This window comes from Acanthochromis polyacanthus, chromosome 13 (genome assembly GCF_021347895.1).
Source record: "Acanthochromis polyacanthus isolate Apoly-LR-REF ecotype Palm Island chromosome 13, KAUST_Apoly_ChrSc, whole genome shotgun sequence".
Lineage (NCBI taxonomy): Eukaryota > Metazoa > Chordata > Actinopteri > Pomacentridae > Acanthochromis > Acanthochromis polyacanthus.
In genome coordinates this window covers 23291621-23318781 of record NC_067125.1, presented here as the reverse complement: position 1 = coordinate 23318781, position 27161 = coordinate 23291621, and the positions used below count along the sequence as shown (strand labels likewise).

The 27161-nt window shown below is 40.4% G+C and overlaps 2 protein-coding genes and 2 long non-coding RNA genes across 11 annotated transcripts in view; 2 read left to right on the top strand and 2 right to left on the bottom strand.

Moving 5' to 3' along the window:
• usp32 (ubiquitin specific peptidase 32) overlaps positions 1-2098 on the bottom strand; it is a 92655-nt gene extending 90557 nt beyond the window's left edge. For 3 of the 7 annotated variants that reach the window (XM_022201034.2, XM_022201032.2, XM_022201033.2), the window contains exon 1: positions 1843-2085. In XM_022201034.2, the coding sequence (XP_022056726.1) occupies positions 1843-1900 (58 nt within the window). In that variant the 5' untranslated portion in view covers positions 1901-2085. Of the gene's footprint in view, positions 1-1842 lie in introns of all 7 variants that reach the window. The other 4 variants (XM_022201031.2, XM_051958145.1, XM_051958146.1 and 1 more) reach the window with 3 other exon arrangements.
• The window catches only part of LOC127536822 (uncharacterized), a 123987-nt gene extending 114597 nt beyond the window's left edge, over positions 1-9390 (top strand). Inside the window, exon 2 of the long non-coding RNA XR_007946021.1 lies at positions 9015-9390. This is a non-coding gene — a long non-coding RNA (uncharacterized LOC127536822). The remainder of the gene's footprint in view (positions 1-9014) is intronic.
• On the top strand, positions 5015-9390 carry si:ch1073-145m9.1 (uncharacterized). Of its 2 annotated transcripts, XM_022201013.2 has the most exons (6): positions 5015-5256; positions 5361-5456; positions 6648-6760; positions 7281-7404; positions 7477-7649; positions 7764-9390. In XM_022201013.2, the coding sequence occupies exons 1-6, from the start codon at positions 5223-5225 to the stop codon at positions 7827-7829; spliced, it is 606 nt and encodes a 201-aa protein (XP_022056705.1). In that variant the 5' UTR covers positions 5015-5222; the 3' UTR covers positions 7830-9390. The 2 variants fall into 2 exon arrangements, with proteins under 2 accessions (XP_022056705.1, XP_022056706.1); XM_022201014.2 differs by lacking the exon at positions 5361-5456.
• A 3898-nt stretch (positions 9391-13288) lies between these two features.
• LOC127536835 (uncharacterized) lies at positions 13289-23429 on the bottom strand. The gene is made up of 3 exons (XR_007946037.1): positions 23199-23429; positions 22457-22514; positions 13289-15306 (listed from the first exon to the last, which is right to left on the bottom strand). It is a non-coding gene; the product is annotated as an uncharacterized LOC127536835 (long non-coding RNA).
• Positions 23430-27161: the final 3732 nt, after the last annotated feature.

Genomic DNA, 27161 nt, shown 5'->3' with positions numbered 1-27161 from the left:
CCCAGCTGGCATCCTAGCAGAGTGAGCTTCTATGAAAACTGAACCCATAATTGCTGCAGTCAAGCCTGTGGTGGGAATTAGGAATGCTGCCATGTGACTGGGCAGATAAGGCTGGATGGCTGGATAACTCCACCGCCTGTAAGTGTGTGTGTGTGTGTGTGTGTGTGTGTGTGTGTGTGTGTGTGTGTGTGTGTGTGTGTGTGTGTGTGTAATCACATGTGATCATCAGAGTGGGAATGGCAATCAGCTTGAGGAATGTCCAAACCGCCACACAAGGATTTAATATTGAAAAGACAGAGGTGAGAAAAAGTCAACTACAAGGTTGAAAGTGAAATAAATAACAGAGAATCCTGACTACAAACAACTTTCACTTCAGTAAACCACCACACTAATAATCAGACAGGTGCCAGTATAATTCCTCTCGAGCAGCCTGGTTAAGATATGACAAAGTCCTGGATGAATGTGTAACAGCCTCTCATTGCCTGGAATCTGCACTTGCAAAGTTCAGCTGTTGCCAATCCAGAGAGTAAAGTACAACAAGAAGGCCATCAGGGATAAGATCTATAGGTGCTTCCTGATAAACGCTCACCCACATCTTACATAAGAGCAGCAACACAAAGATTATGCATCAGTTACAGTCTAGCTGTGTGATTTGCTCGGTTTGTCCACCCTTACTCCGCCACATAACCTCATCTGACACCGACGTGCTTTAGGAAGTGCACATACGAAGGTCCCACACGAGGTGAAACACATAAATGGCATTAGATACAGGCCTGTCAATTTCTGTTTGTTTATCAGAGTTCAACCAATCGCTACCCCCGTGTAAAAAAAATCCCACATGCTAATAATTAGGTGACTAACGGCATCGACAGCATTGTGGAGCACATCTGTTTGTTGTTCCGCCTCTGACTACACAGCTAGCTCATGTGTGTACAACTGAGCAGGACCTGACAGCTTTCTAGCAGACACTGACGATTAACGTTTGCCCACACCACATGGCCAGGCTTGAAATCCGACAGACGAAGGCTACAACAAACCGTCTGGAGGCATTCCCTCTGGGAACTCAGTTGAAAGTCAGCTAACCGTCTAGCTACCAGACAAGCAGGCTAATAGCAGCACACACATTAACGTTACTCTGCAGTAGCTAGCACTGACGATAACTGCTAAGTAACCCACAGGAGCGTCAGCCGAGAAAAGTTAGCACAAATTCAAGGCTACCTACAAAACTGTTTTGGCAAATAGAGTCCAATCAGCCCACCCCTCCTCGTTAGCCAGCACTAGCCCCACAAGCAACGCTTTCGTAGCTATGGAGGGAACGTCACACCAAACACAGTCCAACGATCTGTCAATTTAACGTGACCTTGCATGTTAGGCAAGATACACGCTATATTAAACACAATTCAGTACCGGTTTGACACTGTAAGGAATAATAAGTTAGTTCGGGGTAGACATAGCTCACAAAACGACTACGTAGCTGCAATTTATTTAACCCGTGATATGGGGAAACGCTTCCTATTGCAGACCAATGTGGCGTGTTTCGAGGGCAGACGACTGCGGAAAATACAGGCTTAGCTATTGATAAACTCAGCATATGTCCAAAAATTCAGACACAAAGTATAAATACTGCTGTGCCGAATTGAATAGTGGAAACTAGCAGTTCAGTAGAAGCCGCGTATTACTATTTGATAGGCGTTTACGTTGTACAAACCTTTATTCCGCTTAAACCAGCAGATTGTAACGGGTGGTCAGGACGTTGTCTTTTGTACCTGGCTAGTCTCAAAGCAGACAGTTAGCTAAGCTAGCGCAACTAAGGTGGATTTAGCCCCTTGCTTTTCGGCTTACCTCTCTTGACGGCCTCGTCATACGACAGGAATCCTATCCTCGACTCTTTGGCCCCCATGCTCCCTTCATTTCATTGCGATGTGAGAAAATAAACGTTCCGAGCTGATTTGATCAAAAGTGTTGGTCGCGTTATCCGTTTATTGTGAAATGGGCTCCAGCGGTGTGTGTGTGTGGTGAATGGGTGAATGTTTTCAGCGACGCCTCCATTCTGTCACATGATCTCACTCTACAGGTCACTTGATCAGCGTAGCCTAACGTCGCTTGTAAACAAACTTCAAATAACACGCTGAAGCCTTTTATTTAGACTCCAGTGACTCCACAAAGTACTTCCTTTTGATCTTGCAAACTATAAAACTCCACTTTCACTCAGTGTGCGCAGTCATACCAAGCTGTCAGTGGCTGTGGTAGATGTGTAGCTGTGAAGCAAACAATAGGGACTCTAGCAAACAAGAGCGAGTAGCGCCACCTTGCGGCTGTTCCGCTGAACAACGCTAGGAGAAACACTGGATACAGCGACCTCCAGCGGTGTGTGGAGGTAATGCCGAGAGAAGTTTGCTTCTGAACACATCAGAGCATTGTTTCCAATGTTTGAGCTGTATGTGTTTGGTAAGTGCAGAACTTTGTGACGATCGGCATACATTTGTCTGTTTGTCTGTTTGTTTGCAACATTACTCAAAAACAGACAAATGGATTTTGGATAAAATTTTCAGAGAAGGCCAGAAATGGCACAAGGACCAAGTGACTAGATTTTGGCAGTGATGCAGCTTAGAATCTGGATCTATGGGTTTGTTAAATATTTCTTTATCATTTCCAGATACCAGCATGTCGTGACTGTAACCATGACAACAAGTGAACACTACAGCTGCCTGCTGACGATCACATGATTGCAATCCTACTACAAATTGCCCACTGTGAAGTTATCGGAACCTATCCATTGGAAATGACACGACTTAGCAGCCTTAGTGGAGCTCTGTGCTCTCTTTGCTGGTTAAGACTGTAATTAATAGTCTGAACAAAAAGGGGACATACAGAATATATCCCCTTTGTGCCACACAAGTCGTGTCCTTTTTCACAGCGTAAGCTGATCCGTTCCAAACCTACAGTGTTTGGAACAGTGTTTGATTTTCCTAACTGGAATAATGAATGGATGGCTGGTTTTGTTCCTTTGGCAATCTACACCTGACTGGCTTTACAGGCAGCCATAAAAGGAACTGCAACTGGTCAATGTTTATGTCCATCCGTGATTTTACAGATGGATTCTATATACACTACCATTCAAGAGTTTGGGGTCACCCAGACAATTCCATGTGTTCCATGAAAACTCACACTTTTATTCATGTGCTAACATAACTGCTTTCTAATCATCAGTTAGCCTTTCAACACCATTAGCTAACACAATGTAGCATTAGAACACAGGAGTGATGGTTGCTGGAAATGTTCCTCTGTACCCCTATGGAGATATCCATCCTCTATACACCGCTTTATCCTCACTGGGGTCGTGGGGGGTGCTGGAGCCTATCCCAGCTGACTCGGGCGAAGGCAGGGGACACCCTGGACAGGGCGCCAGTCTGTCGCAGGGCTACATATACAGACGAACAATCACACTCGCATTCACACCTACGGGCAATTTAGAGTACTCAATTAACCTCAGCATATTTTTGGACTGCGGGAGGAAGCCGGAGTGCCTGGAGAAAACCCACGCATGCTCAGGGAGAACATGCAAACTCCATGCAGAAAGATCCCAGGCCCACCCCGGGATTCGAACCAGGGATCTTGTTGCTGCAAGGCGAAAGTGCTAACCACTACAGCACTGAGCAGCCCCTATGGAGATATTCCATTAAAAATCAGCTGTTTCCAGCTAGAATAGTCATTTACCACATTAACAATGTCTACACTGGATTTATCATTCATTTAAGGTTATCTTCATTGAACAAAAACTGCTTTTCTTTAAAAAAAATAGAAGCATTTCTAAGTGACCCCAAACTTATGAATGGTGGTGTAAATAATACAGGAAGTATCTCTTTTCCAATTATTTTACGAGCTATAATCTTTATAATATATCCCCCATGAATGAAATCAAGTCATTTGATGTATTAATATAAATGCTTCAGTGAAGTTCTTTTTGCAAAGCAGAAACTGCATTGTATGGGTGGATCTTTAAAGCTATTTCATAAACAACTGGCCTGGTTATAAAGTAGGACAAAGAGCTGGTTAAAAAAAAAAGAAGAAGAGACGTGAGGTTAATTTCTCCAAATTAGTAGCTGGGAAGCGATAGCATATTGCACATTTATTAAATTCATACAGTTATTTAGTTGATATTTTAGTGACATCCAGTAATTTTTATTAATAAGTGATTGTTTCCATAATAAATAATTGTATGTCCACAATGAACATAAAAACATTAGTTTTTTTTATTTTGTTATTTTTATTTTATTTTATTTTATATAAAAATGTGTGCAAGATATAACCCATGGACTTCAGAAGTCCCTAAATGATATACTGACCAGGACAATTTTCGAGTCATTTTGGTCAATTATCTTGTCATTTTCAACAAGTTTTATGTCAGCTTGGATCGTTTCTCTTCACTTTGGATCATTTTTGTGTCTTTGGGATAAATTCTGAGTCATTTAGGACAAATTTCATGTCATTTAGGACAAATTTTCTTTCATTATGGATGATTTTCAAGTCATTTTGGATAATTTTAAAGTCATTTAGGACAATTTTCTTGTCATTTTCAACCATTTTTTTCAGCTTGGATCGTTTCTCGTCATTTTGTATCATTTTTTGTATCTTTCGGATAAATTTCAAGTCATTTAAGACAAATTTCATGTCATTCTGGAATAATTGTCCATAATTATGGATCATTTTGGATCATATGGTCAATCTGGATGGGCCAATGTATAATTGCGGGACTTTTTGTAACATAGTTGACATTTTAGTGATATCTATCCATCATTTTTGATTAATAAGTGAATTTTTCCATAATAAATAAGTATGGAATTTGTGAAGACATGATTATAATGAACATAAAAAACATCAGTTTTTTAACTTTTAATAAAAATGCATGCAAGGTATATCCCATTGAGTTCAAAAGCCCCTCAATTTTATATCGACCCAAATGTGTCCTGCCACCACGGTGCAACATGTGCGTCACATTCTGTACGTAATGACGTGTGTCGGCTCGTTACGTCGCTGCACAGCGTGGAGCGCTCATTGAGCTGTTCATTGTGTGGTTTAAAGGTATAATAGCGGCTCGTGGACGTTGTGAGGACGGACACATGAGGACACGGTGCTGGTTGTCCTGACGGATAGAGGTCAGCTCACAGCTTATTGCGTCATCCTCGAGGATCCGGGATGAGCTTCGCTGTACCTGAGAGGAGATGGGAGTCCTGCTGTATTGGCCAAACATTGTTGGTGAGAAACACCTGCCTGAGTAACCGTTAATCTGCTGCCATATGTGTGTCAGTAGGATGAGGATCTTGTTCCTCTGCTGCTCTAATGTCATCTGTCTGCTTCAGGATACATCAGGATTGGCCTTGTGTTTGCTGCCTGGGCTGCCTACAACACACCAGCGCTGTTTGTCCCTCTGTACTCCGTCTCCATAGCTCTTGATGGTAAATGAGCCTCTGTTTGCTTTGGAAGTGCTGCTGCTGACACTTCACATTTATTTAGCATCAAAACATCCCTGCTAATGATAAAATGACGTCTATGTTTCATTTATATGTGTCACCCGATTAATGTTTTTATTATATTCATACCAGTAAAAATGATGAAACTCTATTTTTTTTGTCTTGTTATCATGTCCACATGAAACGCTGGAATTAACATCATCAAACAGTTTTCCTAAAGAATGGGTAGAGCAAAGCTATGTCCTGTCTTCTAGTTTCCATATTTTCATCACATTTTCAGCCTTGATTGAATGTCTCATTCTACCTCATATTATCAGGTTCAGACTCATTCTTTGGACTGTTTTCCATCAGTCAGTTTGTCCTCTTGGTCAGCAGTAACAGCTAGCTAAATATCTATCTTCCACTGCTGAGAAAAAAAAAATCACATTAGCATGGATGAGCAACCCTGTTACTGTGATTAGAGTACGGTTAGCAACAACACAGAAAACATGGAATAAAAATGGTACCACTGATGTGTAAGCTGAGTCAATCAGTCTTTGATAGTTTATTATTATTATTGATGAATATGGAGAGAAAACTGTAACAGAGAAGGTTAATTTTTCAAAAATGTTGAAGCCCAGATGTCCTCCTCCTCTGGAATGAGCCACATTTTGGTTTTTATGTGCCAGAAGACACATCATGAGTGAAATGAGCAGTTTTTACCTTGAAGCTGCAGCGTACTGAAGACAGACTCAACACTGGTTCAGACTTTGTGTGATTTTCTGTATCATCACTGTTCCTCAGAATCACTTTTTGGTTTGAACATGCACGGTTTATTCCACTAATATTCCAGCTGTTTGTGTGATTAGTCGTGTCTGGTTGTGTGAGTGGTCTGAGCTGCTTGGTGGCCGATCCAAGCCAGACAGTGATGGATGAGCAATGAGCAGAATCAGTGACTGCAGAGTTGAAAAGGATCTGCTGCTCCTCAGATGGAGGAGTTAGATCCTCTGCTGGGCTTTTCTGATGGTTTTGTCAGTGCACTTCTCTCTGTATAATTCTGGACACATTTTGGACCCAGGAAACATGAAGTTCCACAGTATAAAAGCAGTAAACGATGTGCTCTGAATTTAAAGGTGTCCTTGATGAAATGCTCCAGTGATTTGAGAACCTTGTTCTGAGTGGTGATGTTCTCTACAGGAGTGGACGGCTGGCTGGCCAGGAGGCTGGGACAGACCTCCAGGTTTGGGGCCTGGCTGGATGTAGTGGTGGACAACCTGGGCAGAGGGATGCTGTGGAGCCTGCTGTTTGAGGCACACACACACACACACACACACACACACACACACACACACACACACACACACACACACACACACACACACACACACACACACACACACACACACACACACACACACACACAGGAGAAATTTTCAAACTAAATGTCCTTAAAGTTTACAGGTGAAAGTCCTCATCCTGACTCATTCAGTTTATTCTTACAGCAGACAGTTTTAGATGAGTTAGTCAATTCTGAAACATGACAGCAGAACCAACACTTTACTGCTGTATCAGCTCAAGGGGGAGCTGGTTTTAACTCGTGTATAAAGCTAGGTGGAAGTTAAAGGGTAATTCTGAGAACATCAATGTTTAAACTGTTACCTATCCAGGTGTCTCCTGTCTTCACCTTCAGTCAGCTGGGATAGACTCCAGCCCCCATGACCCTAATGAGGATTAAACAGTGTATAGATGATGCATGTATATGGCTGTTTTTAACATTTGTGACCCAGTAACAGTGTTAATGGTTTCTTATGTGTTTGTATTGTGTCGCAGTGGGGTTTTCTGGTGTGTGCGCTGGAGTGGTGTGTGTTTGTGTGTAACCACAGCACCAGAGGTGACCGGTGGAAGGAGAGCTTCAGCAGCAGCCCTCCACTCATACAGGCCATCATGGCTAACGGTAACAAGTGATCTTCTCTGTTTAACGTTCATGATGTGCTGTACAGCTCCACATTAGTGTGTGTGCCTGCAGGGTTTTGGACTCCTCTGGGTGCGTGGGTGGTGGGCGGGCTGCACTGCCTCCCTCTGTGGCTCTATTGGTATCAGCGGGGTTTACTGTCCCACTGGCTGGACCTGCCTCTGTGGATCCAGGCTGCAGGGACGCTGCTGCTGGCTGCAGGCCGCCTGCTGGCTCTGTCTGCTGAGGTAAGGAGGATATTGAGCCCTCAAACACCCTGGAACCTGTGATGATCACACATCACCTATGATGACAGAAGTTGCACTGTGGCTCACAGATGTGTCCCATCTTTGTGTGTGCAGGTGTGGTGTATATGGAGTCACATTGAATCCCTCACCAGTGATGAGATGGAAGAGAAGAAGAACTGAAACACTCACATTCTTTTTTTTTCTCTCTTAATTTTGTGTGGTGGCTGCTGAGATATAAGCTGTTACTCATCGTACCCCTGCTATTGCAAACCTGTGGAATATTATTTTGGTTATTTCTAGGGAACAGTTACTCTTAAATGTAAACCGGTGGAATGTTAGCAGGCTTTGAAAAGGCTTTCACTAAAAACAGACTGTCAGATGGTAAATGCTGGAATCTATCATGAAAAGACCAAAGGGAAAGCTTTGGTGCACACAGTATAGATAATGCTTTACCCACGATATCCAGTTTAAAAAGCCTCTGCATCTACAATGGCCGGGGAAAAGTGTGATGTACTTTAGTACTTTTCCCCATCTAAAAGTGTAATTTACTGTAGTACATTACACTTTTCCACATCCCTTGTAGATGTAAAGGCTTTTTAAACTGGATTTCTGCACAGCATTGGTAAAGCCTCATCTATGATCTGATTCAAAGCATATTTTATTGCTGCACATTTACTGTATTGTTACATATAGCTATATATTTTATAAAAACCACTCAGTGGTTAAGAAGCATATCAGCCTCTTAGAAAGATAATAAATGGAAAAAATAGAGCATCAAGGGTTTAGTAACACAGCTCTCATATGATGACAATCATACAACACCAGGCCAAAAACATGTCCCCACCTGGATTTAACGAAGCAAACAGGAAAGAGCCTTCCATTGGATAATAACTGCAGTGATGCGTGTGTTTCAGCTGCAACAACTTCTTTAAACCTAGCTGATGCAGTGAGGAGCTTCTCATTTCTTAAATGTTGGAAGACGTATCCTGTGGTCATGGAAAGGATGTTAATCTGTCTCAGAAAGGTCAAATTATTGGCCTGCATGATAAAAAGAAAACTAAGGAGATTTCTGAAACTACTAAAATCAGGTTAAGAACCATCCAACACATTAATAAAACCTGAAGAATAGTGGAGAACCATCATCTTCAAGGAGCAAATGTGGTCTGATGAGTCCAGATTTACCCTGTTCCAGAGTGATGGGGGCATCAGGGTAAGAATAGAGGTGGATGAAATGATGAACTCATCATGTCTAGTTCCTACCAGTCTGTGGGGGTTAGGGTTATGATCTGGGGTTGGTCAGGTTCACCAACGTTATGTTCCCAAAGAATGAGGTCAGCTGACTACCCGAATATACTGAATGACCAGGTCTTTCCATCAGTGGAGTTTTTCTTCACTGATGACATGGACATGTTCCAAGATGATGTTAGGATTTATGGGCTCACATTGAGAATGAGTGGATCAGATGGATTGTCCTCCACAGAGTCCAGACCTCAGCCCCAATGAGAATCTCTGGGATGTTCTGGAGAAGACTTTGTCCCACTCTTCCATCATCAATTAAGATCTTGGTAGAAAATGAATCCAACTCTGGACAGAAATAAATGCTGTGACATTAAAATGTAGTGTAGTCAAGAGAAAACAACCTGGAGAAGAGCCATAAAACAAGTCAATGAAACTGTAGACTTGTGTCATTGATAGGAACTGCTTTAGTGGATTTGGTCAAATAAACTGCCTTTAAAAGCTGTTTTTATATTTCTGTATTTTAACTGGGGCTGCACAGTGCTATAGTGGTTTGTACTTTCGCCGTGCAGCAAGAAGATCCCCGGTTCAAATACCGGCCTGGTCCTGGGATCTTTCTGCATGGAGTTTGCATGCGGGGGTTTTCTCCAGGTTCCTCCCACAGTCCAAAAACATGCTGAGGTTAATTGATGATTCTAAATTGTCCGTAGGTGTGAATGTGAGTGTGATTGTTTGTCTCTATGTGTAGCCCTGTGATAGACTGTTACCTGTCCAGGTGTCTCCTGTCTTCACTCTAAGTCAGCTGGGATAGACTCCAGTCCTCCATGACCCTAATGAGGATAAAGCGGTGCATTGATAATGGATGGATGGACTCTTGGATTAGCTATAAAATGTCCCAATGCTGAAAACAGATGTGTGATTCACAGGGTAACATTACAAATCTTATCAAATCTGATGCATTGCTGTAGATTAAAGTACCCAACAGTATATAAAGGAGTTAAATGTCAACATCCATGGCAGCTAAATGCAACATACACATAAATGCAGCTGGAATATGAATCCATATTAATCAATAGCTGTACTTTTGATCCTAGCAGTACAAGTTGCTGATGAAACATACATACTGTACATATAGGACTTATTGCATGCAGTACTGTCATAGTGTGGTATCATTACTCTACTTAAGTAAAGGATCTGTGTTCTTCTTTCACCACTGCTATTACACCAGATCAGTGTGAGTGGAGCTTAAATGTATTTTAGAAAGGATGGAGTGCCGACATTAGAAATGCAGTAAAACTAAAGGAAGTGTTCGTGTTTACCTGTGCATAGATCAATTCATGGTCCATTAATCACAAAGTAAAAGTATTTGACAAAATTCGGCATCTATTCAACAAAAGCAAAAGATATAGAAATGTGTGGAAGATGCTTTGCTCATCACTGACCCAAAGCAAAACTCCTCCTTTCTCTGGATTTCATGACGAAAAGCATCTATGAACATATCAAATAATGACATTACTTCACTTTATTGTAAAAAACTAGAATCTTAATCAGAAACAGAATGCACTAAAGTGAAAACTCAGCAAAAAGCAAAAACTATTCACACAGTCAGTTCAAATCCATCCATCCATTCTCTATACACCGCTTTATCCTCACTAATGTCGCGGGGGGTGCGTGGGTTTTCTCCGGGCACTCCGGCTTCCTCCCACAGTCCAAAAATATGCTGAGGTTAATTGATTACGCTAAATTGCCCGTAGGTGTGAATGTGAGTGTGATTGTTCGTCTGTATACTGTATGTAGCCCTGTGACAGACTGGCGACCTGTCCAGGGTGTCCCCTGCCTTCGCCCGAGTCAACTGGGATAGGCTCCAGCACCCCCCACTGGTATTAGTCACGCTGCGGAGCGCCAGGCCCGCGTCTCTGAAGCGCCGGCGCGTGCCACGGCGCTGGAGATTCGCTTCCTCGCAGGTAGGCACACTGCGAGAGAGCACTCGAACCGAAGGAAAATGCCGAAACGCAAATGTCATTTCACTGATGAAATGCGAAAAAAGTACCCCTGTTTTCGTCCAGGTCGTGTCAAATGGGAGGCAGAATGTACAGTCTGCAAAGCTGGGACTTATGTCTCTGTAGCTAATAAGAAAAGGGAAAAGAAGGAAAAAAAGGACTGTTGACTTGAGGCATTATTTCTATATTTTTTTCATTTGCCATTAGACACATTATTTTGAAGAATGGCCTAACTGAACATTGAAGAATAGGCTACCTCTCTTTTTTCTTTTTGTTTAATATTTTGAGGCATTATTTCTATTTTTACATAATTGATAATTGGGAGGTTATTTTGAAGAATGGTACTCCACCTCACTTTTCCTAACTAAGGTGTAAGTGTCAGACTTAAGAGAGATGATTATTTCTTATTTTGTTAAACATCTGAATACATGTGTTCCTACACAACTTGAGTCAATAACTATTAAAGACTATCCATCCATCCTCTATACACCGCTTTATCCTCATTAGGGTTGCGGGGGGTGCTGGAGCCTATCCCAGCTGACTTGAGCGAAGGTAGGGGACACCCTGGACAGGTCGCCGGTCTGTCACAGGGCTACATATACAGACAGACAAGCACACTCACATTCACACCTACGGGCAATTTAGAGTGATCAATTAACCTCAGCATATTTTTGGACTGTGGGAGGAAGCCGGAGTACCCGGAGAAAACCCACACATGCACAGGGAGAACATGCAAACTCCATGCAGAAAGATCCCAGGCCCAACCCGGGATTCGAACCGGGATCTTCTTGCTGCAAGGCGAAAGTGCTAACCACTATGTCGCTGTGCAGCCCTATTAAAGACTAGAGCATGCCATATTTGTATGTGACTGATTATATTGTTTAGGAGAATTGCTTTAATTTAATAAATATATTATTTATAAAGCAACTGTCTGTGAGTGTTTTGGGCTATTTTTCTGTATATCCAGGTAAAGTGTTATTTTCTGGGGAATTCAGAATATCTGTTTAACTGAGTTTGAAGCACAGAAAGCCCCCTGACCCACGGAAAACCCCTGAAAATTGGGGGGGGGGGGGCCTGAAAATTTTTCGCACGCGAGCTGGAAGTGTGTCCTCTTTTCAGAGAAACAGAATATGGTCACCCTAGGTAACAGTATATCACAGGGCTACACATAGAGACAAACAATCACACTCACATTCACACCTATGGACAATTTAGAATCATCACTTAACCTCAGCATGTTCCTGGACTGTGGGAGGAACCTGGAGAAAACCCACGCATGCACAGGGAGAACATGCAAACTCCATGCAGAAAGATCCTGGGAAGGCTGGGACATGAACCAGGGATCTTCTAGCTGCAAGGTGAAAGTGCTAACCACTATACCACTGTGCAGCCCCAAATAGAAATCAGAATAAAAATAACACCTAAACACACAACAGAAAAAGGAAAGTCAAACAAATTGAGATATTTACATACAAGTTCTATCCAAGGCCTCAACATTGAAATGAAAACAGGAGAAGAAGCAGCAACATCCAGATCCTCTCATGGCCTGACCAACACTAAAACTCGATTAGAAAAGGCCCTGTTTTAACATCATTACTACAGAAACATCAGTAGGGGGCACTGCAGCACATGGGATTCTGATGCAGGCAGAACATACTGTCTTGGAGGTCTTCAGGTTTTTTCACTACCTGTCTATCTCTCATGCTAATTTCCAGCAGTGCCAAGATGGCTGCCTTTGTGGCTTCACATAATTCTTTAGTTTTAGGCATTATGTGAGAGCTGACAACTTCTGAGTTGTGCTACAGCTTGAATGTGAGCAGGAAACCACTCTAGACTTTGGATGTACAGTGCTGCTGATGACATGAAATGTCCTCTTATAGACCCTGGAATACAATGAAGCTGAAGCATGTCAGAGAGGACATAAAGTATGATGGAATCAGCTGCATTTTTGTTGTTTTAATTGTATTCTTCAGGTAGTATACCTTTAGTGGTACCAGGCATTAAAATGAACAAGAAAACAGGGGTGGTCTCATAATTTTTTCCATGACTGTATGTGACCTCTGAAAGTTTTAAATGTGAGAGAAAAACAAAGATTCTGTAAAATAATACACAGTATATGTTTAATGTAGTGGTTTAGTCTACATGATAGGCAGGTATATGCTGTTATACCCACTAGAAAAGGTTTTGAATTTCATATAACCCCTAAAAATGCTCAAAGATATGCAGCAGTAGGATTTTTTGACATAACATTCACTTTCCCGTTCATAAATTCGCCTTCTCTGTGTTAGGAAGCGGTCTCTTTTTGAACATAGGGGCTTCCATCAGGCGTGACGTGAATCCTACGTAAACTACTAAGGAAGTGGTGAAATTGGATGTCGGGAAAAATGGTGTATGGCTCTCAGAAGAAGAGGAGAACGAGTCAACCACCTGAATTTCAATTCAGTTCAATTCAAACACTTTATTTAGCACCAAGGGGCAATTAAAATGTGCAAAGAACAGCATCAACAAAGAACATGACAATAACAAGCAAAACATCAAACAATAAAACTGATTTTAAATTTTTAAAATTGTGAAATTTTAAAAATTGCAGATTGTCTATGTCAATAAAGTGCTCTGTGCTTCACTCTAACGGGTTGTGTACACTGAGTTGTGGGTTTGTGTAATGTCTGGACAGAGAGGGGTCAGAGTTCAGAAGCTGGATTGCTGTGGAGACAAAGGTCCTCCTCTGTGTTCTGCAGGTGGACATCTTAACCTACGACCTGATGGGAGCCACTCAAACACTCAGTGTAGTTTGAGTGAGGGGTGGTGTAGGATCCTGTGAACAGTGTGAGTTATTTGCTGGTCTCAATATACAGAAAGGGCTCTAACAGGGTGTCTGATGAGTTTAGAGCAGACTCTAGTGATGCTGGGTACTAAGCATGTGCGGTCCTGAAGATTAATTGAATCAAACCACAAGATGAATGGAATGGTCCACACTAGTCATTGGAGAAAGCAAAACCAAATGACAACATTTCAGTGTTTCAATCAGCCTGCTGCTTGTTCTGTGAATACTGCCACTTCAGGGAACACCACAGCTGAAGCTAAGGTCAACGGTTGTTCCTTGTTTGATTTCTGATGGATAAGTCCAAAGCGGTGGATTTGTAGTAGGATCACAATCATGTAATCATCAGCAGGCAGCTGACATAGTGTTCACTTGTTGTCATGGTTACAGTGACACCATGCTGCTATCTCATAATGATACAGAAACGTTTAACAAATCCATGGATCCAGACTATAAACCACATCACTGCCAAAATCTAATCACTTAGACCTTGTGTCTTTTCTGACCTTCCCTGAAAACATCATCCAAATCCATTAGTCCCTTTTTGAGTATGTTGCTAACAGATTCACAGACAAATGTACGCCGATCATCACAATACTTCTCCGTGTTCCTTGGCCGAATATGAACTGCTATTTGCATAAATATATTAATTTAGTCATTTTTCTTCATTTTAACTTATTTGTCTTGTCACTGACTGTTCAACGGTCAATTAAAGTCCAGCTGTTCATGATGTTATATACATCTTGTGTTGCTTACAATACATTTACGTTTAGATCATGCATAACCAGTCTTTCATGATCTCAATATGAGGATGCTTTACTGAGTCTGCTGGTTCTTGTGTGGGGCCGTTTTGGAGCAGCTGGTGCCAGACAGATGTTGCTCCAGGACGGTGATGTACCAGACTGGGAGGGGGAAAATCAGAAAATACCCCCAAGAATAAACAAGTGTGCACCACTGGGTGACAGGTTTCTCATCTTCTCATCTGTATGCCAGCACCACCACCAGTGTCCAGACATCAGACACCAGATTTTGACGGGGAGAAGGAAATGCTCCAACACCGGTCTTCAGTAAACTCTGTGTCGATAAGACTCTTCATGGTCCAAACACCTAGTGGACAGCATAACTCTCCTGCACATAGATTCCATCATATGCATCAGATGGGGATTCTTTAGGACCGCTGTCCTGAAGTTTAAAAACCAGATCAGCAAACACTTCCAGCTCCAGAGTTTCTTTCAGGCAGCAAACAGAAACATTTTAGGGCGTTAGGATGGCTTTAGGTTACTATTACTGCTGTGGTCATTGGTAGTGCTCATTCTGCCTTTCATGAGTGATATTCCAGTCTTATTTTTGCATTTTATACCCATGTATCCTTTTAAAGATACAGCTGCTGCCCTTTCTGTGTACTTTTATTACAAGGTAATCATAGAAGGATTTAACTCTTTACACACATAAATGATGTTCATGTTCTTCCTAAATTCATTACAATTCAGATGATGTCATTAATCCTGGAAAGTGTAGTCCTCCGATAGACTGTTACCTGTCCAGGTGTCTCCTGTCTTCACCCTCAGTCAGCTGGCATAGACTCCAGCCCCCAGAGACCCTAATGAGGATTAAATCATTTTAGATAATGGATGATGGATGGTTAAACACAGCTACTAGTGACTTACAAGCAGCATAATACATGGAGAATGATGGGTTTAGTGAGTGGTCATGGTAACTTATTATTGTTTATGGTCTACCAAGTGGTAAGTTTTCCTTAAAATCTTCTAGACATTCACCAGTCAAATGAATAATTGATTGTCAGTTTGGCCACATAACGGCCTACATGATGTTGATGATGAACTCTGTGTGTTATTTAGGCCAAGATGCACTTATCTTTTTGTTTTCACATATATGCCAGGAGCCAAGAGAAGCCGACTCTAAATACAGAACAAAAGTAAAAACAAATGGAGTTTGTATGGATATGTTGTTAATTTGAGTTTGAGTTACCAGCATTTCCTAGAATATAGCCCTACTTCTGAGCAGGCTCCTCCTTTGTATGTTTTGCATGAAGCACATTTCCTCCCACCTTCACTCTTCTGCTCAGCTTCCTGCCCACGAAACTGGTAAGAAAATTGAACCAATTTGCTCTGTGGAATGTTTAAAATGTTGGTTACTTTCTGAAGGCTGCTTGTGTTTTGTGTGTGAAGTTTGTGATTCAGTGTAAAGTGTTTTTTGTTGGTCTGTAGGGTTTTCTGAATGTTGTCTGGTATGAAGTTATCAGAGGATCAGTGTACAGAACACTACAGGCTTAGTAGTTAACTAAACCTCTGACTGAATGAGTCACTGGTGTTCGCTAGAAGCAGGACTGATAATCATGAAAGTCGATATATATATATATATATATATATATATATATATATATATCAAGTTTCATTATATATATATCAAGTTTCATTATATATATATCGACTTTCATTATATACATATCAAGTTTCATTATATATATATATACATATATCAACTTTCATTATATATATATATATATATATATATATATATATATATATATATATTATGGCATATGGCATGCCGTTTAGGAAATTATATATATAATGAAAGTTGATATATATATATATAATGAAACTTGATATATATATAATGAACGTTGATATATATATAATGAAAGTCGATATATATATAATGAAAGTTGATATATATATATATATCGACTTTCATTCTATATATATATATCAACTTTCATTATATATATATATATCAACTTTCATTATATATATATCAACTTTCATTATATATATATCAACTTTCATTATATATATATATCGACTTTCATTCTATATATATATATCAACTTTCATTATATATATATATCAACTTTCATTATATATATATCGACTTTCATTATATATATATATCGACTTTCATTATATATATATCAACTTTCATTATATATATATATATATATATATCGACTTTCATTATATATATATATCAACTTTCATTATATATATATCAAATCTTTTTTTCCTACCGAGCCCCGGAAGGGACATGTCCGTATGGCGAAGCGACAATGAAGGACACTCACCCGGACGAGAATTTTATTGAGTTTTATTTTGAAATCGGCCTGAAATACACAGACATTCAAGCAGTGCGATGCGCTAAGAGTCTGCCATGCAGACCAGCGATCCTGATAATGGTAAGTTTTATTTCTCCAACATCCTGCTGTTATCCTACTATGAATACGCTAGCTACAACAGTCCCACATCAGTATTATGAACGTTCCGCCAGCTAACGCGGTCCGGACACCGGATCACTGATTAGAGGTTGGCGTTGAACTATTGTTTGCCAGCCAGTTAGCCGCTGGTAAGCTAACAAGCTATGAAACAACTCCTTATAAAACCGGAGGAAAGCAGCAGCAATATTTCAGTCTAAGACCTGTATTCAGAACCTCCCACGCTGTTACACAATGACCCATTAATCATATTACTGAACTATATGGTTATCATTGAAATTTTCCTTGAAGAACCAGTGAACTCTTTGCGAACACATTTTAATTTATGTGTTGATTATGTTTCGTATCAGTAATACAAGTCTAAAAAACTGATTCAAATGATCAAGTTAACACAATGAAGTAAAGAGTACTGGTAATCTGCAGCTATTTTCATAATTTCAAGGTAAAATTCTGATGTGTGATTTTCTAGCTTTGCAGATGTGGAAATCCAATGCACTGATTTCTTATACACAGATGCTTTTGGTGTTTTTTGTTGTAAAATAAAACAAGGCATTTATCACTGTTGGAAATTATTACAGGTATTATTTGTAACACTTTCTAACATTGTATGGACAAAGCAATAAATCAGTTAATGGATAAAATCATTTGTATTACAGATGCTATCAACAGCATGTCTTGTTCATTTTATTTAGTTGTCGGCCTTGGATGATGAGGTCCAGTTACCAGGAGCACTAGTCTGCAGCTTACTGGTTCCGTCCTGCAGCTCCTCCACGCTGTCCTCCTCTCAACAGACCAAATCAAGTAAGATCTGTTTAGACTATGCAGACATCAACATGATCAGTATGTTATCTTTTGACCCATCCTAAAATCACAAAATAGAACATTTACTTTAAGTTAACTGTGTTTATGAAAATAGAAAATAATTACTGACAACTAGTACTTTTTGGTGCTTTTATGCAGGAAAAGGGAACCAGGAAGCTGCTGTGGATCCTCTGCAGTATCTGGAGAGGTCAGAGGAACGGTTCTTGGAACAGATCGGAAGACACCAAGACGTGACCTCTGCCATTCTCCAGAACATCCAGAAGATGAATGAAAACCTTGGTTGCACTGATGGGACGCATGGTGTCGGTGCTGGAGCAACTGTCCCAGAATTAAACTGCATTGTTGACTATTGGCTTTTCTAGAAAATAAATCTTTTTTAGTACTTCACCTGTTTTATATTTTACCCATGCACTTTGGGTGAATAAACAGAAATTTGTGATGAGAGATGCAAATTTTGTCTATAATCTACAGAGACTTTATTCAGTGTTCAGTGCACACTTTTGTTACACACATTTTGACAGATAAGCAGTTGTGCTTTTCAAGCAGATTTTAGTCAGAAACATCAGTAGCATATGTTGTTTTTTTTTACTGTTACACCAATCTAGGTAGATAAAACTGCACTACTGCAGCAGATATATTACTGAAATGTGCTTCTATTATGTGTCTACATACACTGCTCACAAATAGTTATTCAACTTTTGGGTGAAATTGATGGAAAATATAAAAAGTGCATGCTGTAGTGATATATCATAAAAGTAGGGTATTTAACTAGAAACATGCAATAGTGATTTCCTCATCTCAAAAAAATTTATTGAATCAAAAGCTAACAACAGTGGAGGGTATGTCACAATAAAAATGTCTCAGTTTGGACAGAACAGCAGCCTTCAGCTGAAATCCAGTACAATTGTGTCCCACCAGTGGCGTGATCATGGATGTGTCCAGGCAGCAGCTGACCTCTGCCTCGTAATTAGCCTTAAAGCTGCTGTCCGGAGTTTGAATCGCAGCGTCTCCCAAAACGCTGTTGGTCCCACCGTCCCTCCCTCTGATTTCGCCCCTTTATTTGTGCACGCGCGCAGTACATGAGAGAAGTGCCCAGAGCGCAGCAGCATCTCGCCTGTTTTGCTGTTTTCCCCTCTTCTACATTTAGTACATTTAGTAAATAATAAAGGAATTACGTTAGAATGCTGTATTGAGTCTAACTTGTCCTAATACCAAAATAACATGAATCTGCTAGGACGAACTAGTAAAGTTTCAATATGTGATTACACTCGTGTATCCCTCTCGATGACGTTGTTTATCAAACTTAGTGCATTTACGCGTGTATATGTGTTACATTGTTTATTTATTTCTATCTAGAGTTCAGAATTGCATGACTCCTCTGACGAAGAGTATGTCCCAGACGCCCCAACATCTTCCTCCAGAGGTCGGGCATCTAAACGAAGCCGTCAGGCGGGCTATGGAGGCCGTGGTCGGGGAGCGAGGCGAGCACCCCGAGCCAAAAAAACGTCCTGCAGTCTCTTGGCCTGACAAGCCGTGGGATTGGTAACTTTTCTGGAAGTTGCTGAGCCCTGATGCTCTCTCCTCCACAAGCAAAACAAATGTGCGCGCGGTTGCGTAGTGCGTAGCTCGCCCACCTCTGCATGGGCTTGCTTGCTGTGCGCGTAACCGTTGATTGACAGCATGACAAAGCTGAAGCTCGAACTTGAGGGTCGGCAGCAACCGGCGCTTTTTGGAATAACATGGGGGTCTATGAGAGGAAGGCGGAGCTCAGGAATAAATTTTCATATCGCGTTATACTAACTTTATATTATAGTATCGAACTAGACTAACACATTTAAGCTTTGTTAAAAAATGATACATAAATTGAAAACAAACGGAAACTCTGGACAGCAGCTTTAAGACCAGCTATAAAGATAAACATAGATATTATCATTATCATCAACATATGGTGCATGTGTTTAACCTTTAAGCTATGTAGGGATGCAAATGTAGTCAAAGCTAAGTAGCTAAGCTAATGCTAACACGTTCAGTGTTCAGAATCAAAACATCTCTAAAAATTACCTGTTTTCTCAAACGTAGTCGCCGTTCCCTGTGACAACCATGAAGACAGATAGATAATCACAGAAGAGCTCATCTGAAGAGCAAATGTCCAATAAGGTTCCTGTTTTTGTTTGCCATGTCCTTCCAGGGCTCAGTAGGAAAAAGTCTGAATATATGGAATGAAACTTTGAATAGATGGAATGAAAATCTGAACATTCTATATTCCGACTTTCATTCCATATATTCCGACTTTCATTCAATATATATCGACTTTCATTATATATATATCTCAACTTTCATTATATATATATCGACTTTCATTATATATATATATATCAACTTTCATTATATATATATATCTCAACTTTCATTATATATATATCAACTTTCATCATATATATATCGACTTTCATTCAATATATAATTTCCTAAACGGCATGCCATATGTATATATATATATATATATATATATATAACAGTCGGTGATATGAACAAATCACTAAATAAGAACATTTTATTTATTTATTTATTTTCAATTGTCTCTGTATCGGATGGGCTTTCTGATTATACGGCCCTTTCTGGTTGTGATGACTTCAGAAGCCAGTGGGTCAGGCTCAGGTGGTATCTCGACTGCGGGTGCGGTCTCAGCCATCAGAACATCTGTTATGTCCTTGTTTTGAGTGTTGTGGACCAGTGGAAGCTCAGGAACATCACAGTCAGTTACCACTGGTGTGTGTCGAAGATGTTCAACATTCCTGATCACTCTTGTTCATCATCTGTGTTGACCAGTTCAAAGGAGTTGTTGGCGGTGTTTCTTAGAAGAACGTAGCGAGTATCTTTGAATGTAGAATCCAGTTTTCCACTCTCCATACTTGCAATATAAACAATGTCTCCAACTTTGAAGTTGTGCTCCTTTGCTCTGCTGTTTTGGTCAGCATATTGTTTCATTTTAGTTTTGTATTCCTCGTCATGGTTTCTGATATCAGTTGCTTTCTCCATTTCTTGTGGCGTTTCACCTGCATTCTCCAGATTTGGACATTTGGTACGAATGTCTCATCCAAACATGAGCACGGCTAGAGTTTCTCCTGATGCTCTGTGTGGTGTTGAGTGGTATGTCATTAATATCTTTGGAAGCTTCTCTTTCCATACCTTTCCTTCACACTTTGTTGCTCTGAAGGCTTTCTTCAGGTATCTGTGGAACCTCTCAATTTTCCTGTTGCTCTTTGGAGAATATGGTGATGCTCTGATGTGTTTAAATTCCACATGTCTTGACATAGTCCTCAAAAAGCTGTCCAAGTTCCCAGCTGTCCCAGTTCTTTAACCACAGTGGTTGAGGAAATGTCCGATATAACTACAGCCTCCGGAAAGGACGTAAAGTAGTCTATCACAGTTAGTACGTACTGGTTTTGGATAGGTCCTACCAGATCAATACCGATTTGGTCCATGGTCTCGGTGGTAACTCTAGTGGTTGAAGAGGTTGATCTCCATGTAATGGCTAATTAAGCACACAGGCAGAGCAGTTTCTTATCAGTCTCTCTACATCTAGGTCCATGTTGGGCCAATAGAATTTGCTCCTTAGATATTGTTTTTGTACGGACCACTGCTTGGTGAGTCTCGTGTCCTACCTCAGTGCTTGTTTCACCATTGCCATTGGTAACACTATTCTGTGTCCTCTCAGTACAAGTCCATCAAATGTACTCAACTCTCCAGCACATCTGTTGTAAGGCTGTAATTCCTCTGGAATTGGATTTGGCCATTTTCCTGTCTCAACAATCGACTTTAGTTGTCTCAATGTGTCATCCTCTGTCATTTTCTGTTTTATGTTCTCAAGGCTCATAGCTTGTACCGCATGCACCGTCACTGACAGCACTCTGTCCACATACGTTTCCACATAGTCACTGTACTCTGTCTCTGGCAAAGGAAGTCGTGAGAGTGAATCTGCGACAGGGGCGATTCTAGGATCAGAGGTTTAGGGGTGCAGAGCACCCAGAGGTGCCTGGCCAGGCAAGATAAATTTCACTGTTTTGTACATTTTAACGCAATTTCATTCCCACATTTGTCAAAGAAAAGCATAACACTTTTTGAAAAAGTCTGACTAAACCAACCAATCTGATAAAGGGTATTTAAATGCTGAGTCACAGCAAAGGAGGAATGGTCTGGAAACTTAACAGAAACCTATCACAATCCTAATTTCTGGGAAAAGTGACTAATTTAGATGCAGCAGCTCCTTAACATACACATAAACAGCATGTATGTTTGTGGAGTAAACTAGCCCCCTATACTGAGTACCAAAAACACCAAATATGGACCTTGGACTTTATTTTTGACTTTTATTTGAAATGTGATGCACAGCATCTCTTTCCCTGGTCTTTTCTCTCTCATCTCCCAGAGTCTCTCCCTGTTCTTCTCTTCCTTGTATAGTGAAATTAAGCAAATAGTAAAGCATATAGATAATTAGGAAAATGTAATGAAGATGTCCTGTTTAAAATGAAGTCCACTGATATCTGTTAAGTGTGCTTCTGGAAAGCATTTAATGTGGGGAGGACACATAACATCCATGACATATATGAAAAATTATATTGTGAATGGAATGTTCTTCTTTGTCATCTTAACAGGTGCTGTTGTGCATGCCACTATTCTCTGTTTGTGTTCTTACCTGGTTATTCCTGACCTTGCACTCTCTCCTCCCCCTTTTTCATCTCTCCCTCTTTGGACTGACAATCATACACAAATAGATTGCATTCAACTAGATGAAAAATTACATAAATATGAAAAAATACCAATAAGAATACAAATAAATAACGTCCTCTCTCTCTTTGTAATGTCAACCTAAAGGCAAATAACCAAACAATGCATTTTATACCTAATAAGAGATATAAACACTGATACATTGATCCAACTTACAACATTACTCATGATAGATAAACCATTTCATCTTACACTCTTACGTGAACCTGGCTCTTTAAAAATAAAAATAAAAAATCAATCTTATGTCCATGATGAGGCTGTCTCTCTGTCTGTACACACACACACACACACACACACACACACACACACACACACACACACACACACACACACACACACACACACACACAAAATAGGAGTTAACTGGCATCCAGTCAGTTAGCTAGTCAGTAGCACCTTGGCTTTAATATTAACACATGCACTGACACAACAGCTAGCTTGTCTCAGTCCAGTTCAAACAGACACTGACGACCTGTAACGTTTGCTAGCTAGAAAAAATGTCTATAAGCTAACTCCTACCTAACAACATAAACAGTGACATGTGATTAAATGCAGCAAAAACAAGGACTTGTAATGATAATAATGTGTTGGTATTGAATGGTAGAAGTTAAGAATTGTGCCACGTATCCTGATTTAAACCAGGTACTTACACTACTATGGAACATATGCTTCTGTGGGAGGCAGCGCTTAGCTCTGCAGGTAGAGGCTCAGAGCCCAAGTTGGGCAGGATCAAACCATTTTTGAGACAAGATGGGGGAGAGGAGTGCTGTATTTTTGTTGTTAAAACATTACGTATCAACCAAGTACTGCATGATTTTTACACTTTTCTAGTTTGTTAAAAAAAAAAAGGCCATGCAACAAAAAAAAATCTCTCAAACTTTAGGGGTGCTGGGATTCAATTTAGGGGTACTTGAGCACCCCCCAAAATGGGCTAGAAACGCCTATGATCTGCGATATTGGACTTCCCAATTGTGTTTTCTATTTTGTAGTCATATGGTTGTAGTCTTAAGCCAAGTCTCTTTATGTGCGGTGGTGACAGCTTAGCTTTCTCTGGGTTGAACATGTAAATGAGGGATTTGTGGTCAGTTTGCAGAGTAAACGTGCCTCCCCACAAGTACATTCTAAAATGTTCCACAGCCCATACACATCCTAGAGCCTCTCGTTCTATCTGAGAATAATGACGTTCTGTTGGGCTCAGTGAACGGCTAGCATAGGCTATTGTTTTGTTCTGTCCATCTGATTGGGTCTGTAGTAAAACTGCTCCTAGTCCTACTGGACTTGCATCACTGATGACTACTGTTGGTGCATCTAGTTTAAAGTATGCCAAGCATGGCTCACTCACCAATGCTTCTTTCATTGCTTAGAATGATCATTCTGTTTCACTTGTCCACTTCCATTCCTGTCCTTTCCTGGTCAGCATCCGTAACGGTTCTGATAAGTTTGCATAGTTTGGTATGAATTTCATCAGAAATCCACAGGTACCTAAGAATGAGCGGAGTAACTGCACATTGTCAGGTCTGGGCACTTTGCAGATTGATTCAACTTATCTTGGGTCTGGTTTGATTCCTTCTGCAATTATCATATGTCCGAGCATCTCAATCTGTTGTAGTCCAAAGATGCACTTGTCGCTGTTGAGGGTTAGACCTCTGCTCTCGAATCTCTGAAAGACTTGTCTCAGTCTCTGTTCGAGTTGCTCATCGTTTTCTCCAAAGACCACTACATCATCCATGTAGCAGACTGTAACTGACATTCCACATAACAGAGTCCACTGCTTTCTGAAATGCTTCTGGTGCGCTAGATAATCCAAAAGAAACTTTCTTGAAGCGATAGCACCTACTATGTGTGATGAATGTTGTCAGGGGTCTGGATTCTGGGGCTAAATCACACTGCCAAAATCCTTTCCTAGTGTCCAGCTTAGCAAACACTTTTGCTCTCTGAACTACCTGTAAGATGCTATCTACTGTTAGCAATGGGTGTCTTTCTCTGATCACCACTTTATTTACCTCTCTGAGGTCTGCACATAGTCTTCCCTCTTGCGTGTCTTTTTTGGGTACAATAAGGATATTTGAAACCCATTCTGATCCTTCATTCGCCTCCTCTATTATGTCTTGTTCAAGCATCTTGTCTAGCTCCTGGTTTACAGCTTCTAACATGGGATAAGGGACTCTCCTTAAACGCTGTGGTACAGGCGGGACTTTCTCACTGACTGTAACCTTATGGCTGTAACCTTTGTTCTGACCTAGTCCTTTGAAAACTAGTGGGAACTCTTTGACAAATTTGTTAAACCTATCAGTCTGCCCTACAGTGTTCACTGTTTCTCCTGTGTTAAGTATCTTTAACTCGAAGCTTGGTTTTCTGCCAAGCAGTGTTTCTATATTCCCTCTATCACATAAATGTTATCTTTGACTATGTTATTTTTCCATCTCATTTCTGCCTCAAAGTAACCTACACATTTAAGTGGAGTAGTTTGAGTGTAAGCATAAAACCTTTTCTTGGTTGGCCTCAGTTTTGTCCTGGTGGACATTTTTCTTTATACAGGTTTTCTCCAATGAAGTTTCTTCCACTTCCTGTATCTATGTTCATTTTCAGCCATTGTCCATTTATCATAACAGTCTCAGTACCTTCATACAAAGTCATCCGAATCGGAATCAGAAGTTTCCTGTACTACTGCTGTTTACTTGACTTTGATTTTTCCTTATTTCTGTCTTTCCTTCTGTTATTTTCTGGTCGTGATTTCTTTTTCTTCTTGAAACACATGCGTGCATAATGTCCTGTCTTCTGACAAAACAGAAATTTTCTGTGCTTGCGCTAGCCATTCGCCATTTCGCCATAGGCGAAGCCTTCCTCAGGATGGCGAAGCCATTTTTAGCATGTTTAGCCATGGTGGTGAAGCTAATTTTGCCTAATAAATGTGAAAAAAGGGTTAACTTACAACTTTTTCGTAATTTGCCGAGCGATAATCAAAGAAAATAACAAACCGCGTCTCCTTTACTGAAGAGCGCTACCGAGTATAACCGGAACGACCCGAATGCTTCCGATCATTAATAGATGCACACTGTCACGTGTCTCGTCTCAGCCAATCAGAAAAAAGGATTCGGACTACAGCTCTCGCTCTCTGCACCTGGCTTACTCCATTTCCACAACACCCCTTCCCCTTAGCTACACACACACACACACACACACACACACTAGGGTTGCCACCCGTCCCTTAAAATACGGAATCGTCCTTTATTTGACAATTAATTGCAAAATACGGAACAATTAGCGTCCCGTATTGAATCAATACGGGACGCTAATTGTTTCGTATTTTCATAAATGTCCCATACACGTCTGTCACATACGCATCAAAACTGCATAATAAACAAAATAAAACACAGGAAATATTAAGGGCAGCCAGTTTCATCTTCCTTAGACCTATGTAGCGAGGACCCGATGCGAGGTCCAGCAGGTCTGTTTGCCGGTCCTGTCACGGGTTTCCTGGTTACAGACGCTGCTGCTCCCGCGTGTTTAAAAATGTCTACACCCGAAACTCCACCACATCCAAAGAAGCAAAAACGTTTTCAAAAGCACAGACTGGAAGACTGGAACCCCTGGCAATAGGTACAGGACAAACTGTGTTTTCTGTTGCTCACAGACCAGCTGAAGTAAGGCAGCATCAGGAGACCAACATGTAAGAAACATGAGAACAGAGAGAACACAACCAGCAGGTTACAGTTTATCATCATCTAATCATCTCCTGAAGTCCCTTTGGTAAGGGACATCAGTACATGGTTGTGAATTTACCAGAGGATGATTATAGTCAGACTAATGTGGCCGTAGACTCTACGGTATTTTAATGACTCAATAAATGCCTAAGTTGTTTAATAGTATTTTAAATGCTTTTATTTTTAAAATATTATTTATTTAATAGCCTATATGTGACCAATAAATGGCCTTTGCCTATCTAAAGAAAAACTCACTCAGAACTCTGATATGTTAATGGTACTAAATAAATAAGTCAGTAAATACATTCATACACACATAAATAAGTTAAAACATTAACCGTGTCAAGATAAGATTTAGATGGGAAAAATATCTGTAGAGAATTTCTTTGTCCAGTATTCTGCATTCAGTTTTTGCAGAATCCAGTATTACACACTGGTTGGCCATTACATTTTATTAGTATGGTTTCACTGTTTAAAAATGATGCTACATCTTTTTAGACAGAACCTGTGATCATAAAACAATACAAAACTCTTAGTAAAGCACTTAAAGCTTTAAGTATGACTAAATGCTTTTTTCAAAATTAAATATACCACTCCTTGGGTGGTTGTGACCCCAAGTTCAGTAAAGTTGGAAAGATATTCACAGATTCAGACTTCCAGCATCAATAACTCATTAGATATAGGTTGTCAAAACATAAACGATGCCTCTTTCCCATCACTGTAAGGCAGATGATGTGCTACAAGCCCAGTTTTATCAAAAGTAGCTGTCTTTCAAGTTGCAGAAATAACATTGGTGTCTATGAGCAGCCGGCTGTGAACAGGGACCGCCTGCAAATTGCAAAACTGCTGCAACAGCGAAGAGAGACACAAATATTCAATAACCTCACTCTGATACACTGTACTGTCAAC